At 41.3% G+C, this 22324-nt stretch overlaps 1 protein-coding gene across 1 annotated transcript in view; it reads right to left on the bottom strand.

Annotated features, from left to right (window-relative positions):
• Positions 1–1051: 1051 nt before the first annotated feature.
• stab1 (stabilin 1) overlaps positions 1052–22324 on the bottom strand; it is a 70882-nt gene continuing 49609 nt past the window's right edge. Inside the window, exons 57-69 of the mRNA XM_083971354.1 lie at positions 21482–21598; positions 20650–20782; positions 20468–20528; positions 19874–20018; positions 18747–18880; positions 17695–17860; positions 16864–16970; positions 16544–16663; positions 15532–15666; positions 14670–14774; positions 9702–9851; positions 7014–7118; positions 1052–2658 (exon numbers count right to left, since the gene is read on the bottom strand). Of these exons, the coding sequence (XP_083827480.1) occupies positions 2590–2658; positions 7014–7118; positions 9702–9851; positions 14670–14774; positions 15532–15666; positions 16544–16663; positions 16864–16970; positions 17695–17860; positions 18747–18880; positions 19874–20018; positions 20468–20528; positions 20650–20782; positions 21482–21598 (1547 nt within the window). The 3' untranslated portion in view covers positions 1052–2589. The remainder of the gene's footprint in view (positions 2659–7013; positions 7119–9701; positions 9852–14669; positions 14775–15531; positions 15667–16543; positions 16664–16863; positions 16971–17694; positions 17861–18746; positions 18881–19873; positions 20019–20467; positions 20529–20649; positions 20783–21481; positions 21599–22324) is intronic.

A 22324-nucleotide genomic window follows, 5' to 3' on the forward strand; every position in this document is an offset into this window, starting at 1 on the left:
CGTTTCTCCTGTTAAAGCAGCCACGTGGAAAACTAAGAGTGGGGAAGGAACAGATGTAGAAGCTGATGAGAGACACACAACACTTGTGTTCAGTGAAGACTGGAGCAGGTCTCTGTGATTTTCATGTAGTACAGCTGAAAATATCTGCTTTGTTGTTGACAACAAAATGAAGGAGACAACAAATGATCACACATAAAAACATCCTGTTCTGTGGTGCCATCAGCTTCAACAAACACCAGGACTCAATATTGACTGATCTTTCAGTTTTTAGCCACAATCAGTGAAGCTGATGATGCCATGATGAAATACGTCAACAACTGATACATAGACCGCAATGAAATTTGTTAATTTGTTCCAACAGGATCTGAAACCCAATGGCTTTGTTTTCCCCCTTGGTTTTGTCTGGTGTCACCTTTAGTTTGATCTTTGTGGTTAAAGGTTGTAGAGGCTTGGCAAATATTTAGTTTTATGATCACACCCCTGTTTTTTGTTGTTGTTGTTGTTTTTGCATTGCTTTATCTGAATGAATTTGAACCACTGGACTGTTGTCATGATTCCTGCGTACGTCCTGTTTTTGTTGCCTCCGTCTCTGTCGTCATTCACAGTCTCACTTCCCCTTGTCCTCCATCTCTCTGCAAGGTTCCAGCGGCTGAACGGCTGATCTCCATCCGGCCCCCAGATGCCCCCTGGCTTTTCCTCCGGCCCCGGTCACCTCACCTCCCCTGCCCAGACACACACCTAGTTTCCTCATCAGTTCTCTACGTAGGCTATTTAAATCTATCAGCTGCTCTTGCTCACTTACTGTATAGATCATAATTTCTTCTTCTTCTCCTGCTCCTGAATCTGAAACAACCTCTCTCAACAGGAAATGTAACTGTACAGTTGACCGTGTTAAGGCGGATAACAATACTCACACACCAACCATGTCTGTTTGTCCAGACTTTTATTGAGAAGAATTAAATGACAGTGACTTTGTGGAGCTTCAAGTCTGATGGATTTAGTTTTTTTTTTTCCAAGCTAAAGGTTGTTAAAGCAACTGATAACAGCACAACAGCATGCAAGTAGTGGTGTAATTTAACTGCAAAATGTTGGGTTTTTTTTGGACTTTTTTGTATGTATTAAATAGATGTGAGGATCTTTCTTCAGGTTCACCTTCAGAAACCTGGTCACTAGTGTTGCAGATGGCAACTTTAGACAATGGTGGACATGGTGGTTTAAAGAATTGCAGCTGCTCCAGTGCGACTAGTGTGGAGGAGGAGGCTGGACTTCCTCCCATCCTGTTTGTTTCTTTTGAAGACATAAATCTTACGGAACTACTGGCATTTTTCTTGAAAAAAAAAGAGGTTCAGTGACTTCCTGGTATGGCTGAAAACTGCAGTTTTTAATCAGATGTCATTCAAACAGAAATGGCAGATTTGTTAGGACTATTTTCAGTGGCAGATTAATACACATAGTTAAAACAGATAGTCCGAGCGTGAGTGAAGAAACATGTGAACCAGTGCAGCAGTTTGACTCACTGATGTGGTTTTAATTTGTGGCGATGGCACAGAGGAGCATCAGGCTTCGTCTTTAAATTAATAACCAATTCTCTCCTTCCCTGTAAGCCAGACCAATCAGGGAGCTCGTTTATTTGTTCTCACAGACGGGTCCGCCCCTCCTATTTGGACAGATTTACATCCCTCCTGAGGTCAGTCACTCCTGAAGTACTCACACTGTGGTGTGTTTACATTTTTTATCACGTTTCTTTGCTGTGATTGGTCGATCTGTGACCGTTGACTGAACACTAACTGAGAGGTTTGAGACCAAACCCGAGCTAAAAGGAGAGCAATGACGGACAAAAATAAATCAATAGGTTGATAAAGTTGTGTTTGGTGACATATATAAGTTAAATATAACCCAAGCCCTTGGTCTCGTCATAGAGGAGTCTCTGACACATTAATTATCATAATATAATTATAGATTAAGTATAAAGTAGCTGTGGCTAACTTATTAGCAGACAGCTGCCCTCCTCTTCATCCAGGAGACACAGGTGGTGATTGTCCCACTGGAGTTGTTTTTGTGTGCAGTCTGTAAATTTAACTGCAGCATTCGTTCCCTTTTGCTGTTTCTGTTCACTGCTAAGTCCTGAGGGAAACATCTGGTCCAGCTGCTAAGTGCTCCACTAAATCCTCCAGCCAGTCTCTCTGTCTGCTGCTCTACGCTGAACACTGGGTTTGTAAACAGCTGGTCAGACTGGACCACACAATAAATGATCTTTAAAACCAAAATATGGAGCTAAAAGAGCCTAAAAGGCACCACAGAGTTGCAGAGGTGGTGATGATTCTCCATCGGTTCACAGGCACCAGAGACATGTTATACATAATCATTGATTGATTGATTGATTGATTGATTGATTGATTGATTGATTGATTGATTGATTAACATTTTTGATTTAATATGTTTTCCTTCCAGAGAGTATCTGGGTTTAGTAACGTGATACATTTTAATTCTTATCCGGCTATAAATGAACTGCAGAGGACTGAACCATGCAGCCAGCAGGTTGTCGTGGTTTGTAAACAGGTAGGTCCAGATCTACTGGTTGAACTGGTTTTACTGGTCCAAGTCCAGAATCTTTGGAGGTTCTTCGGGTTCTGAAGGCTCCGCCCCCTGACTGGTGTCCTGTGGGGAGGAGAGACAATGATGAAACCAGGAAACCCAAATCAAATGTACACTCAAGTACGTGGAGGCTGTCCACATAGTTTTGGTCAAAACATGAATATTGATTGAAGTTCAGAGTAAAAGGAAGTCTGGATTTCATGGATTTCTTCTTATTTGACCATTATTATGGAGCAACGAGTCTTTCTGCTGAATGAAAATACAGTTCGTTTAAAGAAAAAAAAAGACGTCTGTGAATGACTGTTTGAACAAGTGGAAAGAACCATTTTCACAGAACAAAAATCATTAGTTTGTACAATTAAAATACACACATTGCGTGTTTGTGAGGTGCCAATAAAAGAGGTGAGATGTTACTGTGACTTTTCCCTTCATGTGATATGTGAATTACCGGGATGTTCTGTTCATGTAGTGAGGACCTCATCTTTTTAGACCCCAATACAACTCTCACAGTCTGCAACATGATCTTCTCACCTTTCACAATAAAAGTGTCTCAGAGAATATTAGCAAGACATGAAAACACCCCAACAGGCTCTGACATAATAACAAAACCAACAGCACAATGTGAGCCCCCTTGAAAAAAAAATGTCCATGTCAGTCTCACTTATCAGCTATTAATGTTTTTGGTGAGACGATATCCACTACTGTTCCTGGGCAATGATTTTATTTTTATTTGAATTACCAGATATTGATTAACTCATTGAGTGCCAGCCCTTTTATAAAATGGTCAGTGACTTGTGCCAGCGTTTCGGGGCATTTTGAGTAATATTTCAAGACCCACAGAATATTTTGTACTCTGACTCTGAAAACACCAAATAGCTCAAAGGAAAGAGGAGACTCTCTATTTAATTAGGGGAAAAAAACCATTTGTTTGTACCTTGTTCCATTCTTGATTTATTTTAAGTTGAAAAGAGCCTGGTTGCACCAAAAAGACCACTTTTTTTCTAAAAAGCTGAGAAAAATGCATTTTTGTGAAAGAGAGTCTCTCAAGAAAAACTGTGATTTATCCGTTTTAATTTTGGCTTCAAAAACATGTAAGACATCTGAAAATTTCATTTCACATGTTTTTTTCATTGTACAATAAAAAAACAACAACAAAGAGTCCTACTCTGCAGAGTGATGCCTGCTCTCCTACTTCTCCTCCTGCAGTTGCTGCCCCCTCACCCTCTCCTACCCACCCCTTCTCCTTCGTCGACTCGTCATTATGTTCGGGGTCGGTTTCAGACCGATTCACAGAAGTTTAACATTTCCCCTCGACTCCGCGATCTGCTTTCGCTTTGGCATTTTGGTACTGATCATCTAGATCAGTTTACCTTTCCTGCCTCCTCCGATCACTTGTTCCAGGCTCTGCTCGTTTTTCTCTAGAAATAGAAACTTTTTCCAACTTTTTTATCTCCGTACCGATCACACTCGTCTTCTTCTTCTTCACTTCTTGCTCTGATCTACAGTCTTCTTCGTTTTACGCATCCCAGAAGCCCCAAAATTACTCAGTGTGCGCGACAGCGCCCCCCTTTACCAGCTGCAGAAAACTGCGTATGACGTATATACTTATACGTCAATGGCACCCAAGCGTTGTATTTTGATTGACGTATATATACGTCAATGGCACTCAATGAGTTAAGATTAAAATCAAGATTAACCTTTTGATTTGATCCTTTGTTCAGGCAGTGACTAAATGTTCTCAGTGGTTCAGTTAAAGGCTGTGACTCAGGATGGAGAGCCTGGACACTGATCTGAGCTCTGTGACTGTTGACGAGGTATATCTGAGGCTGTCGACGTTGAGTGAAGAGTGTGACAATTGTAGTTTGCTCAGTCTGCAGACATCAGTTATCAATGTCTGAACAACATACAGATCAGGCACGTGCAGAGGGAGCGGGGGGGCAAATAACAATAATAATTTAAGATAAATGAAATGACCTGACTACCCTTGGTCACATGATCCACCTACTGTAGAAGTGCCCCTGCCACTGCAAGAGAAGGGCACGGCCAAAAACCCGACAGACACACTGTAACACGAGAATTACTGCTGATTGCATTTTCGCTGTAAAACGGTAGTGCTGGTGTACAACTGGTGGCCCAGTTAGGTTTTGCAGTGGTATTCGTGCACGGTATTAGGTGTATGGTAAGATGACCTGACGAAGTAAACATCCTGTGAGTGTGTGTGACGTTGACACATCTGTAGCCTTAGTTCTAGCTGCCAGCCGACCACACAGTGTGCTGCTCAAGGGGAAAAGGTCAGGCTTCTTGTTTCTGTTTTTGTATGTCTCTTAAATCTACTACTACTAGGTCTACTAAATTCCAAAGGCAATTTTATCACCCTATCAATTATACATCAAGACTTGTATATATAATTTTTTTTTTTTTTTTTTTGAGCAACTGTCCCCCCAAAGGTCTCTGCACGTGCCTGATACAGATCCATTTGTGTCGCCACTTTCAGTTTGTGTCCCGTGATCAAAGTGATAACTGAACTTAATATCTGTATAGTTAAATGATCTCCCACTAATAGTTCATATGTATCAGTGTGTGACAGCATCTATTTCCTGAATTATAAACATTGATGACAATGGTGGAGTTTCTTGTACTTTTCTCAAATGGCTTTACACATATAGGCCCAAAAAACAATTGATGATTATTTAACTGAATCATATTTTATATTCAGTCAACTGCAAGTGACAGGTGGTTGAGTGTACAATTGCATCAAAGCAGCACATATTCAAAATCTGGGATTATCTTGGAGTTAGGGGACAGAAAGTCTGATACTTCCAAGATGGTGATGGTGAAGCAGCACACTCAGCCCATGATGTCATGAAGGCTACATCCATCTTTATTTAAAGCCTATAGATAAGACGCACTGAAATGACAAGTGGCCATTGGTGAAAATGTCTGAAGAGACACCACTGGCTGTTGAATCTGGCAAAATGTCAAATAGTTGACCAAAACATTACAAGTTTTTGTTTTGTTTGGTCGGTTGGTTGCTGAGGAAAAAAAAACACACTTGACAGGAAGTGACTACACTCAGTTAGGAAGTAACTAAACTAAGTCAGACACTGACAGACATTGTTTACTCACATGGATGCAAACAGCGCGCCGAAAAGCGAAACTCGCTTTTTTCATGACCAATTAGGTGACTTGTGTGAATCGTTCAGATCCGAAGAGTTTTTGTTTTTAGGGGGGGGGGGTCTCAGCGTCTCAGCGTCTCAGCTGGGGTCAGTAGAATGTTTTTCTAACAGGCTGACAGTGACAATCACGTGAAACTGAGGCGAACTCATTCATGGTTGTCTCTGATTATACTGATAACAGCCGACCTCCAATGTAGACGCGCGACATGCGCGCTCATTAAAGCGGCGCGTATCCGCGTACATCGGTGCGACGGCGACGCCGTTTTTCCCCCCGTGCATGTGGAGCTGTGCGCCGCGGACATGCACGGTTCCCTACGTTGCTGTGTCAGGCAGGTGTTTCCACGGAGCTCTGCCCCGTTTCAGAGGTGAAGGAAGCCCTGAGTGGAAAGACGTCGCCTCCGCGATGTAGAATGTGTTCAATTAAAGTGAAACTAACACATTATATAGGCCTATATGTCCATTACACACTGAATGACACATCCCATGTCTTTATTTATTCAGTTTATTTTAATAGTAATAATTATGACTAACATTCAGTGAAGACCTAAAAATCAGTATCTCCAAAATGGAAATATTGCAAAGGTTTTTTTTTTTTTTTAAGCATTTTTAATATAAAAATGTAAAAGCCTTCTGAAAACTATGTCTATCTATATGCACTCAATACTTGGTTGGGGTTGAACTACTGGAAATTGCCCCCCCCCCCCCCCGGGAAATTCCTCTCTTTTTTGGTCCTGACCCGTTTGCATCCCTGTACTCAGCTTGTCCCTGCATATGTTGTATAGTAATGAAATTGAACGTTTTGGGTTTATATAACTGGGCATAATGTTAAGATGAAGTGTGATGAACAGCAGCAACACAAGCAGGACAACAAGCCGACGTCAACACAGACACACAATGAACACAGTTATAGTAACAAACCGGTTAGTCAGGCAGGAAATGGCTTTGTGGGGTCATTTGTTTGAGCTGTCAGAGCTACAGAAACACTCCTATTGTGGTTACAGTGATGTTACACACAGTGGTATGGAGTTTCTTCTTCACAAACAGTTTACTAACAGTGGATATGACCTGACGCTGGCAACAGAGACTTCAACCTGTTAAAGCAAATGAAAAAACTGCTACACTGACAGCTTTGAACCTTGATAATTATCAAAAATACTAATTCGAGTGAATTGAAATTGTTAGAACATTGCAAGGAGCCATTACAATTAATAGATTATATGATATTCAGATTAGTCATCTCACCCCAAATGGCTCAGCAAAGGCCCTGGAGCCGCTGTACAGAGGGTTTGGGATTGACACCAGTGTGGGTTGGGTCCTGCCACCTGCTGCTCCATCCTCATCCTCATTCTGTCACAGAAGAAATGACAGGAAGCAGTGTCGGCTGTTAGCAGCAGCTCAATAACTGAGTATCATCAGTAACAAAAGATTAGAATATCAGACACTTCCAACATTAATATCTGTTCGTTCTGGCCATTAGAAGATGTCTGCTGTCTAACATGCTTCAAATGGAGGTGACTGGGTATAAAAACATCTCATTATGTGCAGATATCTATCACAGAATCTTTATGGAGTTCATATGAGACTTCGCAGTCTGAGTCACTCAAATAAAGTTGGTCCAAACTTGTTTTTCCTGTTTATACAAATCTGAGTATATCTGGCAAGTATTAGACAGTAATCGATGACATAAATGATTTGACTTATCAATGACGAAATTTGGTCATCTGTGTAAGGAGCAGGGGCCAAAATTTGGCCGACCAATCAAATTAGTCTCAGAACAACTTTGGTTGGATGGTCCGCCTGTCAATCAAACTGCCAGATCAATGTGCATTCTATTCTGAGCATGCGTTCCAATGCAAAGTTGTGTTGCCCTGGCAACGGCTGCACCGATCAACAGTTTGTGGTGGAAGCACACACACAAGAGCGGTGGGGGTGTGGTTTTGGTGATTCCTGAATGGACGGAGGGGGCAGGTGCAATCAGCTGTGAAATTCGAAAAAGTCACTGACAGACATTGTACCTTTAAGTATTATTTGGGTAATAATTATAATAATAATTCATAATTCATCATTTACAATCTTTGTTTATGAATAACATGCCTATCCCGTAGGAAGAATGCTTTATAAATAATGAAGTGAGTAGGCCTATATAATAATAATTAACTAATGTTTAAAAGTGTTAAGTTATTATACTGTCTTACCAAACTCTGTGCTTGTTCAGTACAGGATATTATCTATTACATTTCAGCATTTAATTCCGTGGCGCTTCTACACAACTCAAATAGGACGTTAATGTGAGCAGGAGAATTGAGGCTCTCTGCCCTCCACGTGCATGTCACTTATTGCGTCTCTTGGCTGAAATCAACTTTACAAGATTGGGTCTGCCGCTCCAGTCTCTGCGCACCGCAACACAAACATGCCCTGTAACCCTTAATCTCTTGTTTACGACAGATTAGACTACACAAATACACATTGTAACATCGTACATATAATGATATGTGCCGGTCTATTGATTGATTTCTTGCCGGCTTTGTTGTAAACAAATGCACATGAACAAGAGGAGGGTTAGCAAAACAGCGGAAAAGCGACTGGAGTTCCTCTTTGAAATAAACGTGAACCTCATGATGATCAGGATTCACCCTCAGAACAGCTGAGCGTGTGGACATTTTTAAGAACAACCTAACACACCTTTTTAGCCTGGCTTTTGATTAGACTTTACTTACAGGTTTTACTATTCTACTATTTTTCCTATCCTTTTATTTATCGATTTTTATCATTTATTTTTTAGTCTTTTACTCTTTTTAGTCTTAGCCTATTTATTGTACAATTTTAGTTCTTTTTTATCATGTCCTTGCACTTATGCTAACTTTTAGTTCATTTTATTTATTTGGTTTTATCCACACAGTAAATAGTAATGCCTACCACACACATAAAGATAATCTGTCTGATTTTGCCCAGATTTTCCCCCTTCCGACCAAAGACAAAAATCGCCCGATTATCTTAGGCTCTTAAAATTATCTCTAGGCTCTTAAGATTATCTCCCGACAATCGGGACTGTTTAGATCAAAAGTCGGCTTGTGTGTGGGGGAAGCCGACAATCCCGAGTCACCGGCTCAGAGGAATGTGACGTGAACTTGAATGGAACCAATAAAGAAGCGAGCTGACTGCAGCACACGTAGCATAACAAACCAGTGTGGCTAACGGCTGCATGGCAACCACCAACAGATCAAGTTTGATCACGCAAGATTTCTGGCGTGGGGGATGATATTCTAGTGTTATCAGACAAATCTTTATGTGTGTGGTGTGCTGTATTTGGAATATCGGAGCACACCACACACAATACGATCAAAACTGGTCAATCAAAGATTTTTCATCTTCATGTGTGGGGTCTCACAGATAAAAAATCGGTTGAGATTTATAAAATCTCTATGTGTAGGCTTTAGATAGCACTTGATGCAGTCTTTCAAGCTTGATATATGAGAGAAAGGGTATGGGTTGCCTGTGTGTGTGTGTGTGTGTGTGTGTGTGTGTGTGTGTGTGTGTGTGTGTGTGTGTGTGTGTGTGTGTGTAGCTGCGTGACTTTGGGTTTTACTTTTGCTCTGTTTTGTCAGCTTTTATGGTCTAAAGCACTTTGTCCTACATTTAATGCTCTATAAATAAAGTCTGATTGATTGATTGATTGATTGATTGATTGATTGATTGATTGATTGATTGATTGATTGATTGATCATATGGCAGGTAACCACCGTGGATGTTGAGATAAGTGAAGAGTTTGAATTGAAGATGCTGTCACAGGGATCAGTAGGACTCAGCTCAAGGAAAACAAGGACGTCTCTAAAAGTAAATTGTAATGCAACTATGAACATATTCAGGATCAGGAAACATGTAAACCAAAAAGGTCAAAACGAATCATCCATTTTATTTGCGCTATCTTACTCTGAAGTAGTGGAAGCGGAAAGCATCGTTCTTGTGTTTGAAGACGTAGTAGCCAAGTGCAGCCAACACACAAATCAGCAAAAGTGACACCAAGATGGCTGACGTTGTACCGCTGGAGTGGGCGTGGCCGCGAGAGGCACCATGGGAAATCTGCAGACAACAAACACAAACACATTAATACAAACATAGCTGTCTGTGAGGACATCAAATTACACCTTTTAGTCCTGACCACTGGCTGTTACACAATCGCTCATTGTCTGCCTAGCTCTAATTGCCATGGTAACAGCTACACTTTGCACCACTGTAGCCATGGAGACATTATTACCCCAGAGGAAGATAAAATCTCAACTAGTGAAAATGATTAATTAATGTTCAGGCTCCAATCAGAGGACAGAGAGGAGCAATGTCACTCACCTACAGAAACATCTGTATCACCTTATTGACCCCTTGCACGTGACGTCACGTTCCACTCGCGATAGCTCCGGACGCCATGATGGACGGCAAAAGAACAGTGAACGTCAATGTAATTGAATGGGCGCGTTATAGTTTTGTGACATACCGGGGTTGTAGGGTTTCCCCTCCTTTTCCACTGAGCTGGTTCGAGTGCTGGTTCGGAGCCAGAGCCTGACTAGCACCGGTTCTTTGCTTTTCCACCGCTTAAAAACCGGTTATTGGTCCTTAAAACTGGTCTGAAGCACCAACTCCTTGCTGCTAGAGCTAAGAACCGGGGGCTGGCCACTGGCAGCGGGGTTACATGAGCAACAGGACCAGTGCGAAGATATACAGACACGTTATCGATGCCATTATAAGTTAGTTTATCAGTTATTACAGTGTATAGTCGATGTAAACACAGTTGAAGCTAACTAGCTGAGCTACATGCTGTGGCTAACAACAGCTAACGCTCGTATTAAACATAGCACCGTCACAACGTAGTTGCCGCCGTCGGATCGCGGCGATTACAACGAAGACGGCTTCCTGTTTTCTTTTATTTGTAAGCCGGGTTTAATCAGAGAATGATCACTAATTATACAGACGTCGGGTCAGGTCTTCAACACCCACGGGTCGGACCAGGTTTTAATTTCCAGGTCCGTTAACTGTAGTTAGCAGCAGCAAAGACAGCAGCAGCTGCTGTATGGGGAGTGTGGCACTGACTGACGTTAGCTCCTTAGCAGTGGAAAAAGCACAGAAAACTGAGATATTCTACGGCGAATAACAAAAAAAACAAACATATATTGCAACGGATGAGTAGATATTCTATTTTAAATAAGTGATAATGCTGTGAGGTTGTAGTGTGAAGTGATCGAGCCACATTGTTGGACGGCACCCATACACAGTACATTATCACTGAGCACTTTCTGCCGTCCGTCATGGTGTCGCCTCTCGCGTCACGTTCTAATTGTGACGTAGCTGCAAGGGGTCAATAATGGTCTTTCCTGTTTAGCCCGGATGTTGTTTATCTGCCCCAGAGCTTGTGACCATAGAAACAAGGCCATGACCTTAGCTTACGTATTTTTAAGGTTTCATTACATTTATTAGAAACCTTATCGGACAGTTTGATGTGGGAGAGAACAGGTTTTCATTTTGATTTGCTTTTTAGATTCACACTCTGTGAGTCGGGGGATGAGGAGAATCCGATGTGTTTCTATCGTCATTTCTTTTCAGGCACATGTGAGGCTGAACTTTCCTGAACATCAGGTAGATATAATAACCTTGATTATTGAACATTAATACATTAAGAGGCTAAATACCAATAAGTTAAATTGATTACATGATTGATGAACACTGAGCAGTGAGATCCATTGGTTTACTGTGGGTTGACTGATCTGAGCGCAGCACAAATAGAGAATGCAGGTTTTTAATAATAGATGTGAAGATGTTTGTCAAACGTTTCAAACATACAGAGAGACTTAGAGGCTGCTGAGGGAAGACAGAGGGCAGCCAACACTTCACATGTCCAGCTCAACAAAACCAATCAGTTTAGAGCGACATTGACTAAGTTTATTCAATGTTTGCATTTTTTTTTTATGAAACGGGACATAAAGTGAAATATGCTAAATCACTCATCACTCATCACTCACTCATTCTCACATGGATGCATGTTTTGACTTGTTTTGATCAGGATTCATGCAGTAAACACGGTCACACAGGTTTCCCAGTATTTAAACTGAATATGTTAAACTCCCATGTGATCAAGCTCTTTCACACTGAGAGGGATAAAAGTGTTGGTAGCTGCCGAGAGCTGCTGAGAACTCAGTGACCTTGTGTATGTGTGATAACGTGATGACGCTCGGAGGAAGAGGAGGAGGAGACCGTAAAACAGCAGCTCTCAGGCTGTTTTTGCTTTTAATCCTCCACGACGTCTCCGCTCCAACACTCGATCCAGGACGTGCTCCATTTAAGAATAAAGAATCTTTGATAAAGACATTCAGGAGACATTTGTTTAATCCCGTCTTAACCTTTCCATTCGTGGCAGACATGTTTACATTGATTTATGTGATGTGAGTTAAACCTGCTGTTCCTCAACTGCTTTTAATAATTAGCCTGAAAATTGAGTTTCACTGTTCTGAAACTTATTTCAGCTGGAGGTGATCAGATGCATTTCACTGTTTCGGAGAAGAGCAGAAACACATATTACCCATCAGCCAATGAGTAAAAACAAAAACACATAGACTGAAGTGTCCTTAGTGTTGTTGAGTATGCTGATGCACAGCGGTGTTATAATTAATTGAATTATTTATTCAGTGTGTACTAGTTCTTTCCACTGGTGCAGTCCAGCTGTTGGAGCTGCACCTCGTTCATTTTCTGTTTCCACTGTGAATCACAGCAGGACGTCACCACATGACCTGTGGGACAACCTCCACCTGCAGCTGAGCTGAGTCAGCGTCGCTGTGGTCATGTGGTCGTACGGGAACTGAACCATGAAGTGTGAAATGTGTTTCATTACAGTGCAGCAACATCTGCAGGCGACTGACTTTCACACTTTATTTTTTCAGCATATACTTGATTAAAAGGGCTGAAGTGAAGTCTCACAGAGCGTGGGTAGATAGCCTACCTCTTCACAGTTCATGTTGTTGAGGTATTAAATTTAGGAGAAAAAAAAAAATTGGGGCAGTATTTAGCTCAGTTGGTAGAGCACCCGCCCCATGTGTTGAGGCTATAGTCCTCACTGCTGGCAGCCTTGGTTTGAATCCCGCGCCGAGCGGTCTTATCCTGCATGTCACCCCCCCGCCTCCCATTTTCTGTCTCTCTCTCTACTATCCTGTCATTAAAGGCGAAAAAACCCCCCAAAAATATAGGCCTACTTAAAAAAAAAAAAAAAAAAAACTACCTCAAGCAGGGTTACATTAAATTTACACATGCCACAAGTAGTGATACTTTTACTGCAGTCATTGTATTCACTTCTTTGCACTCCCAAAATCACAAAATCTGCCTGGGCTGTATCTGAAATCAGACTTAATCTGGCAGTTCATGGCCAGGACGAGGACAAAAGGAAATAAGATGAGCACTCAACCTTACACAAAGCGCTTGGGTTAATCTGTTGTGATCTCGTCCTCACATCACAAACATTGATCATTTGTAAATTTATCTGGAAGGAAATGTTTAAAACCCAGCTGATTAAATCTTAATTTCCTGAAAACTTTGCCAAAAAACTAAACAAGGCCATCTGCTCTCTGCTACAGCTGTTGCCAGGCAACTACAGGGAGAGAGAGGGTTGGGGTTGTGGTTCGAGCGAGCGATATGGTTGCCGTGGCACCTCCTGGTGGCAGTGGCTAGGACTGCAACAGCTCACGGTTCAGCAATAATGTCATCTCATTGTTCACAGACATATGAGGTAAAAATAGTCAACTTATGACCATTACTTTGTTTTGCGGGGGCCTGAGATACTTAATAATAAATAAATGACTGTTTGAGGTTTTCGACTCTGAACGGACCCAGCTAAAGACCAAGGCTGAGCTAACACTCATAACATTTCAGGTCCATCACATTATTTTTTTGCGTTTTTTAAAAGTTCATCCCACGGTGAAGGACATGTTTGTGTATTGGGAGTGTTTCATGTCAGTGGTGGGTCTGGTTACCAGGAATGGATCGGCCCAGTTGGCATAACAACCAAGGTCGTAAAGATATGGTGTTGGGAGGGAAGAGACATAACACAGGGGTCCTTCAGCTCAGGGAGCGGCTACCCTCCCTTCACATACAACTTGACTAAAGTGAATGTAATTCATTGTTTAGGATTTGGCAGCTGATATCCTCACACATGAATGGATAGGTGTTGCTGGAAAATCCTTATTTGGGCATGAAGTGAGTATTATTGTGGGATTAGTCTGGGTTTAAGTAGACCCTGTATACACACTTTAACTTGTGTTGCTCATCGTTCTCTTTGGCCACACTTCAATAAATGCTTCTGCTAAAGACATCTGGGCCTCCTGAAACCAGCCAGCTTGAAAGATTTCCATCACAAACTGGCATCAGGAAGCCAATCCCAAGAGTCCTACTGCAGTGCAAAGTTTCTTGTAGCTCTGCTGTGTCTGTGTTTGACAGGATCATAAAAGTGGATTTATGAATATTCAAGATGCCATCACTGAAAAGCTGAAGTCATGCTGATTTGGGTGGGTGGGTGTATGTATGAGGTTTTAAACTGTATTTTCAATCTGTGCTTCAAAGAAGCTGAAATGCAAAATATCTTTAACGAAGTGTTTGCACTTGGCTAAAACATCCACTCAATCAGGTCTGCGTTGTGCATGAAACCAACAGAACTCTTAAATTTCCATCATGTTTGAGGTTTGACTGGAGTTTTTTTTCATTACCTCATCTCATTGTGTTTATTGTGACACACCAACTTCTCACATTCGCATTAAGGGTAATTTGAAATTTGTAACTTGAAACCTAGCAAGTGACTTGCTGGTTTATAATCAGAGGAAGATGTTGACCGAGTTGTTGGCAACTCAGGATTAAAACAACGTCACTCACCGTTGGCGGTGGCGCTGTCAGTGGGGCCTCGATGACATGGATGATCCCGTTCACGGCAGGAATGTCCCAGGTCAATAACAGGCGTTTGTTCACCAGTTTAAAGCTCTGAGGACAGTTGTTTGCAACGAGAGATGCAAAATCAATCATTTAACCTTCATAAACAGTGTTCCTTTGTAGTTTGCATCAGCTGTATATAAACATGTATAATCATTTGATCACAACCGAAAATTCTTGAAGACAGCCTTAAGTAGAGGCTGGTGTAGTAGCAATGGATAGCGAACAACTATGATGTGAAACACACATGTAATTATTCTGGGGCCAGTTTCTGAAAAGTCATAATTTACAAATGGTTTATGAGCTGTACTCAATGGCACTATCAATAGTTAAAATAAGGTATGTTTTATCAATTAGTTACAGGTGATCAATAAACAAAAATAGCTTCTGTGTCACTAGGTTGTGCAAAACTACCTCTACTACTGATAGATAATGATATATTGATGGCTTACTGACATAGCCACAGCCTTGGAGGATTGTTACTAATGGTTATCGATGGTTTATAGCTTGCCCAAAGCCTCAGTGCCCTACATTAATCATGACCATAAATAAGGACACAAATTACAGCATAAAGATTTTTATATGGTGGTGCGTCAGAAATGGTTTATTAATGGGCTACAGGTGGGGTTAACACTGAAAATGTTATTATAACCTACAGTGTAGGGTTAGAAACCATCTATTACGTGTTACAACACACTAATAATTACCAAATAACTCAATTTCAAGCAATATGTTCCCATAATCTTTTATTTTATTTTTGTATGTGGAATAATGATTCAGTGAGGGTGAGAGTGAGTATCTTTCTGACCTCGTTGTTTCCATGGGTAACAGTCAGGTTGAACCCAAGCCATGATGTGATGACTTCTTCATTTCGGAGTTCTTTGAATTGTCGCATGCTGTTATTGGCTGATATGTGGTACTCAAGATCTCTACCAGACAGAGTCTAAACCCCACACACACACACACACACACACACACACACACACACACACACACACATTAGAAACACATTCAATAATTTCATGTTTTAAAGCTTAAAAAATATGTGATGTTGGTGTTGACCCGTCTATTTCTTGACAATCCAAAGCTTTAATACACATCAATAAAGCTGTCTGCCATGTGTGACCCTTTACTTAGAAGTACATATATAACATAAAGTGTGGTAACAAAAGTACTAATGTATGTTGGAGTACATGAGTACATGTGGAGTACCACAGGGCTCAAACGTGGGGCCTCTTAAAATATTTTCAGTGGTAAACCTTAATGTGCTTCAATATTTAAAATTTTCTGTCAAGTCTTTCCTTTCCTATTTGTGAAAAAGCTTAAAGGGACAACAAGGAGTTTTGGAAAGCTAAGTGTTTTCACACTACATTTCCCACGGGCCTCCGCGCGCACGGTGAAATTCTTGGACCGGACGTCTTGCCAAGAATGTTTTCATTCATCAAGAATGAAAGTCAGAGGTTCGAAGACGATCACATGCTATCGTAGTTCCTACCATAAACGGCGATTCGGCGGCGTTATTATCATGACCCGCCGGGCAGCGTCCGCGAAACCGAAAGTAAGGAAATGCTGGTCGGCTCGCCCAGCATTTCCACCATTAATTAAAATAACAAAATAACGATAGAGACAAAACGATATATTTATCAAAAATGGACCCATTAACAAGTGTGGGTAACGTAGATTCATCCACATTACTGTAATATGAGACTTTTTTATAACCAAATACAAACTCCTCGTTGTCCCTTTAATAAAGCCTGTTTTGTGTTTCTAATTGTTTTTATGTTAATAGAAATTATTGAAGTGTTCGGGCTGTACATCACCTGGTTTGCTGCAAAGCCGGCATTATGAGGAACAAAGAGTGTGACCGCAGATTTTCTGTGAGATAGAAATTCAACGAGCTGTGCCCCTCCGGAGGTTGAGCGGCTGTAATCCAACAGCAACTATAGAGGGAGAGATGGAGAGATATTGAGAGAAAACTCAAGTTATTGAGATTTTCAGCTCATTTTCGTAACACTTTATGATTACTACGTACGTTTAGGCATTAGTTAAGCCATATCAGTTATAAATGTATACCTCCAACTGACCAAGGTAATAATAAACCAGACTTATTAAACATCTTAAGTGCAACTTTCACACTCACCATGTAAAAGGTGGAGAAGTTACTGTATGTTGCGAGGACATTGGTCAGGACACCGTTACAGAAGTCTCCGTTTCCAATGTAACCAGTGGGGCACGTGCATGAAACATCTGCACATAACAATATTAACATAAGCAGATGTGACAGAGGGGTTCATCATTTGAATGATCATGTTGATGTTGGAACAATTAATTATTAATACATTAAAAACATTTAAAGTACACTTCAGACTCAATGGCTACATATAAATGTCATTTAAATCACTAATGTAAGGCTATTATTGGTTACAGGGAATGTATAACCTTCTCATGATTAATAAATTCAATAAAGCAAAATACTAATAACAGTATTTATGAATATACAAACATTTAAATGTTCATTAATCTTTTAAATTGTGAATTTACAGTTGATGTCTACTTTTTTTTAACTTTAATGTAGAAATTCAAGAATTAATATATTTACAATTATTTCATTCATTTGAAAAGCTGACTTAATTTGAATGACCATGTTGTTGTTGAAACAATTGTCTATTAATTGATTAGGTCCAATGGACCTAAATTAATACATTTATGAAGCCAAAAATGTTTCTGATTTTGATGATCAGTTCTATATTTTGTACTTGACATACTGTGACAACACCAGGGACAGGGATTTTAGGAATATAAAGCAGAAGCAGTGTTGTCTGTAAACTGGATATCTTCGATGTATGGTTGTCAGACTCACACTTGACACACAATTTCTTTATATTTTAAAGAAGCTGCAGAGGACTTAATGACAAATTTAAAAAATCATATAAAAGATCTTTCTCTGTCTGAAGATAGACTGCCATAGTACCTCTGACCCTGTAGCAGTAGGCGTCGTACTTGCTGCTCTGGTCCACAGGATCTTTGTAAAGCACAATACCCACATGGTTTTCTCCACACCTGAGTGAGGGGAAGCGGGTTGGGTATCCCACCTTACCCCCCTCCAGCCAACCAGCAACACACAGATGCATCCCCAGCTGTCAGGACCAGAGAAAGACCAGCGAAGGACAACAGTGAGATAAATGACTGATTACAAGTTCCAGCATGCACTGCTGTTTTTGGACATTTGATAATAATAAGTAATTCATTATTAAATAGAAGAGGTTTCTAAAGTGTGGTTTTAAATAGTGTGTATGAACACACAGGTTGGATTTTTAATCTGACCTCAGCTGGTTGACAGATAAAATGTCACAAACGCTCAGTTATCATCATTCCCATTATTAATCTGGCTGCACATCTGGGCTACAGAGACATCAGGTGGCGCCTCGTAATGTGACTGGCTGCCTGTGTTTTCACCTAGTTTCTGACTCTAGCGTAAAAAGACTAAATCTTTTTGTGTTGTCTCTGGACGGAAATTAGCAACTTGCTATAATCCGGCACATTTACATGTTTTTGTCCATTAATGTGCACTGTCCCATTCAAATAAACAAATAAAGTAAAGTAAAGTAAAGTAAAGAGTGCAGTGTGTCATGTTGTGAAGTGAAGTCACTTGTCACAAATAAGTGAAAGAGTGAAAACATAGCTACCATTGTCAATGAAAACCTACACCATACTAGTAAATACAGCTGGACACCATGGTAACACCCCTGATGTGAAGAACAAATCTGAATTTGTGCTTCAACATGTGGGGAAATAAACCTTAATTAGTGGATCGATAAACTGTTATTAAACACTTCTGAGACAGCCCCTGTATGATCATTGATCATTGATTATCTCCACTCATCTCTACGGTCACTAATTAAATACCACCTCCTTTGCATCTGTCTGTGTGTGGGGGTGCAGAGATGCACAATAATGGTGGGCAAAGGATGTGAAGTTATGGCCGCTGCTGCGAGCCAGGAAACACTTCTTGGGGTGGCGTACCTGCTGTGCATCTCCCATCTGTTTAAAGTTGGCCAGCGTGGCGCCCTCGGCCTGGCAGGCAGCGTCTGCCTCACTGAAGTTCATCTTGTACTTCCCCTCTGGAGAGCGCAGGTGGAACACTCCAGCTGTGTTGGCTGAACCACAATAACCACATTACCTTGACCATTACCTCACATTAATGTTCTCCTGTGCGTCTCGGGGTGACAATTTATTTGTGACAAGTGGAAACAAAATTCAATTCACTTTGAGGCTGAAAAATGAACTGATATGAAAACTGGCAGTGATTAAAAAAGTCCTGGTCACTCCAGTTGAGTCCTAGTTGTTTGCTTCCCTCACTGTATTGAAAACATTCTGAAATTTCACATATCACATATCTGCTGTATGTATTATAAATTCTGCATAACCAGCACACCTAAATTAATGAGCACTAGGTACCAATCATCTATGGGTATAAACATATTCTGAGCATTAACGAGCCCCATGTTAATGAGGCTTAACGAGCTCTGGGCCTAAACGAGCTCTGGGCGTTACCTGTTGTATTCCCACTGATACTCACCGATGTTTGTTCACCAGTCCCTGAAAGAATCACTATTCATCCCAATAACTAATAAAGACATGTCCTCCATATTATCACCATGGTAACATGGACACTATAAAGGTCAGCTACTCTAGGCTCTACAGTTACCATAGCAACTGCAAAAGAGTAGGACTGTAGGACAAAATGGCTCTACCGCATATGCTGCCAAGGTAACACAAATAACAGTTGTTTCAGGGAGGAAGTGGACGTGCAAGAACAAAATGTAGTAACAAGGTAACAAAGGTCATTGTGGCTGTGAAAGACATTAGTGGCATGTTACTATGGTGACAGACATTACTGCCAGTGTGTTACCATTGGCAAGCCAGTGCATTCTTAATGTGTTACCTGGGCAACAGATGTGTTACAGTGTAGGCCTACTATAGTAATAAAGGGCGGGCGTGTTACCATGGTAATGAAAATCATTATGGATGTTGCCTATGGTAACTTTAGTAATTCTAAATGTGTAACTATGGTAACAAAAGTCACGATTGTGTAAAGGTCACAATGGATGTGTGCGCTGCTTGTAATGGAAGCCGGTCAGTGCGGTTACCATGGAAATGCAGGTCCTTGCAGGAGGCCACTGGGTCGCAGCCCCCATTTTCTTCCAGGCAGCGATCAACAGGGGGCACCACCTTCTCCAGACACTGGTCTCCATTACCCACGTAGCCTGGCAGGCACTCACACTCGCGCTTGTTCTGGAGGAACCAGATGACGAGTCATCAGTTTAAAGGGGAACTATGCAAGTCTGGTCTTATTTTTCTGTTTTGCTAACCAGGTCATCAGGTCAGTGAACCTGTTCTCTCCTCTGCACTCAAACTCTTTCAACCAGGAACTGGTGTATTTCATGAGTACAGTATTTACAATCGCACTGTCATACTATATATATATATACTACACTATGTCATGTAATAGGAAACATGTTTGGGCTCATTCAGGCTGTAAAAGGTCCGTCACTACTGGTTTGCTCAGTTTGCTGGATGGCTGAACAATAACTTCCTGGATCTTTCTTTAAGATTTAATATTGGAAAAAACAAACAGAATCTACTCCTTGACATGAATAACCAGATGACTGAAATGCATGTACAGACCATAACAAAAGGACACACTGTGACAGAAAATATATACTACATGTGTTTTTACTTACTGGACCAGTGAACTTGCAAGTGGCAAAGTCACTGCAGCCACCATTCGGCTCCTCAACACACCTGGATCACAAACAGAAAGTGGGCAGATGTCACGCCTCTGACTGTGAATGTCTAGTTGATATCAAGACATGAGCAGAGAAGAAACTGGACTGTCATTCAGAGAAAATGATGCCACACCCACCTGTTGATGGGCTCGCAGGAATAACCGTCCCCTTTGTAATCACTGTGACAGGTGCAGTTGACGATCAATCCCGTCTGATTACAGTCTGCGTTCTGGTGACAACCGCCGTTATACTCAGAGCAGAGGTCTGGAGCTGCAGGGTGTTTAATACAACCATGACGTGATCTGCTCTGTTCTGTATCAAATCTGTAAATGTAGTGTCTTCAGATTTTAACATCTAATTATCGCAGAGAATATTGGGAGCAGAGTGAAATTACCAATATCAATACACACAGCTGAAATTGTTCACATCAGATAGCTGGAATTTCAGCAGACCATCTTTGATGTGGCCATACTGGATATTTTCATGGTAACATATTGTCTGTCACTGCTAAAGAAACAAAGAAAAGCTGGCTGCACTCTGCACCGGAGAGGTTTTGTCAGTTTAACCGTTTATGTTTTGATTACATTGATTTTGTATTAAAAAACTGCACTTCCTCCGCTGCTCACCCTCAAATTAAAGCTGACAGTCAACCTTTCAACTCCACTCTAGGTTTTCTTCACTCAGTGGCGAAAAGCGTCTGAAGCCAAGCCACAGAGTGGTCAGGCTGATCTGACATCTTGCAGCAGACTTGAAGCCAAAGATCTTGCGGACTGTTTTTCATGATTTGTGGGTCAGATTTCGGTTTCCTGGATATTTCACTTTCTTTTGCGGCTACAAAGCACTTTCTTATCTGTTATTATCATTGCTGTTGCTGCTGCTGATGAGATAGATAGATAAAGACAGACAGACAGACTGATAGAGTAGCCTCAGTTGCTAAAGGGTCCTCCTGAGCTGCAGAACAACACTCACGTGGCTCTGGGCTGCAGGCGGTGCCGTCTCCCTCAAACCCAGATTTGCACTGGCAACCAACACCTGGCACACAGTCGGCCTGAGAGTGACACTGCTGGCACTCCTCTGGGATCGAACCTGGAGAGGCAGATGGATGAGTCATAAAAAAGGGGGGTGGTAAGAAGGTAAAACAAAATAAAGTTCAGGAGATGATACGTGTCTTTGTCTTTAAGTATATTTTGGGGGGCTTTTTTGGCCTTTAATTGAAAGCACAGTCAAGGGAGAGACAGGAAATGGGGAGGCAGAGAGAGGGGGAATGACATGCAGGAAAGGGCCGCTCGATGCGGGATTCGAACCAGGGCCGCCTGCAGTGAGGACTGTAGCCGCAACACATGGGGCGGCTGCTCTACCAACTGAGCTAAACACCGCCCCACAAAATGAACATTTTGATCCCAAAGGAAAGGAATATTGCTACGACAATCTGAGTAGAAATTGAATTAAATCTAATAGGAGAACAGTCCATTATTCCGTTATTGATACTGTCCAGATACTCTCTCTCATGTTAGACATGTCAGAAATAGAACAAAAACAAAACACAGTAAAGTACGGGCTAGACCAAGTAGTCATATCTGCTCAAATATTGGTCACCAGTCGACCAGTAATCTGCATCATCATAATAAGGAATGCAGCGTTCCACAAAATCAAAGCTCCATATTACTACATATTAGTCAGCCTGTTATTGATCTCAGTAATCAAATCACTCTCCAGTTCATCCATGGTCCCACCTGTCTGTTGACCCTCTGATCCCAAGTTCCAGTCTTTCTTTAGCTGAGATTGATTTTGAAATATTCCCAGTGGCTGCAG

Source organism: Trachurus trachurus (genome assembly GCF_905171665.1).
Source record: "Trachurus trachurus genome assembly, chromosome: 5".
NCBI lineage: Eukaryota > Metazoa > Chordata > Actinopteri > Carangiformes > Carangidae > Trachurus > Trachurus trachurus.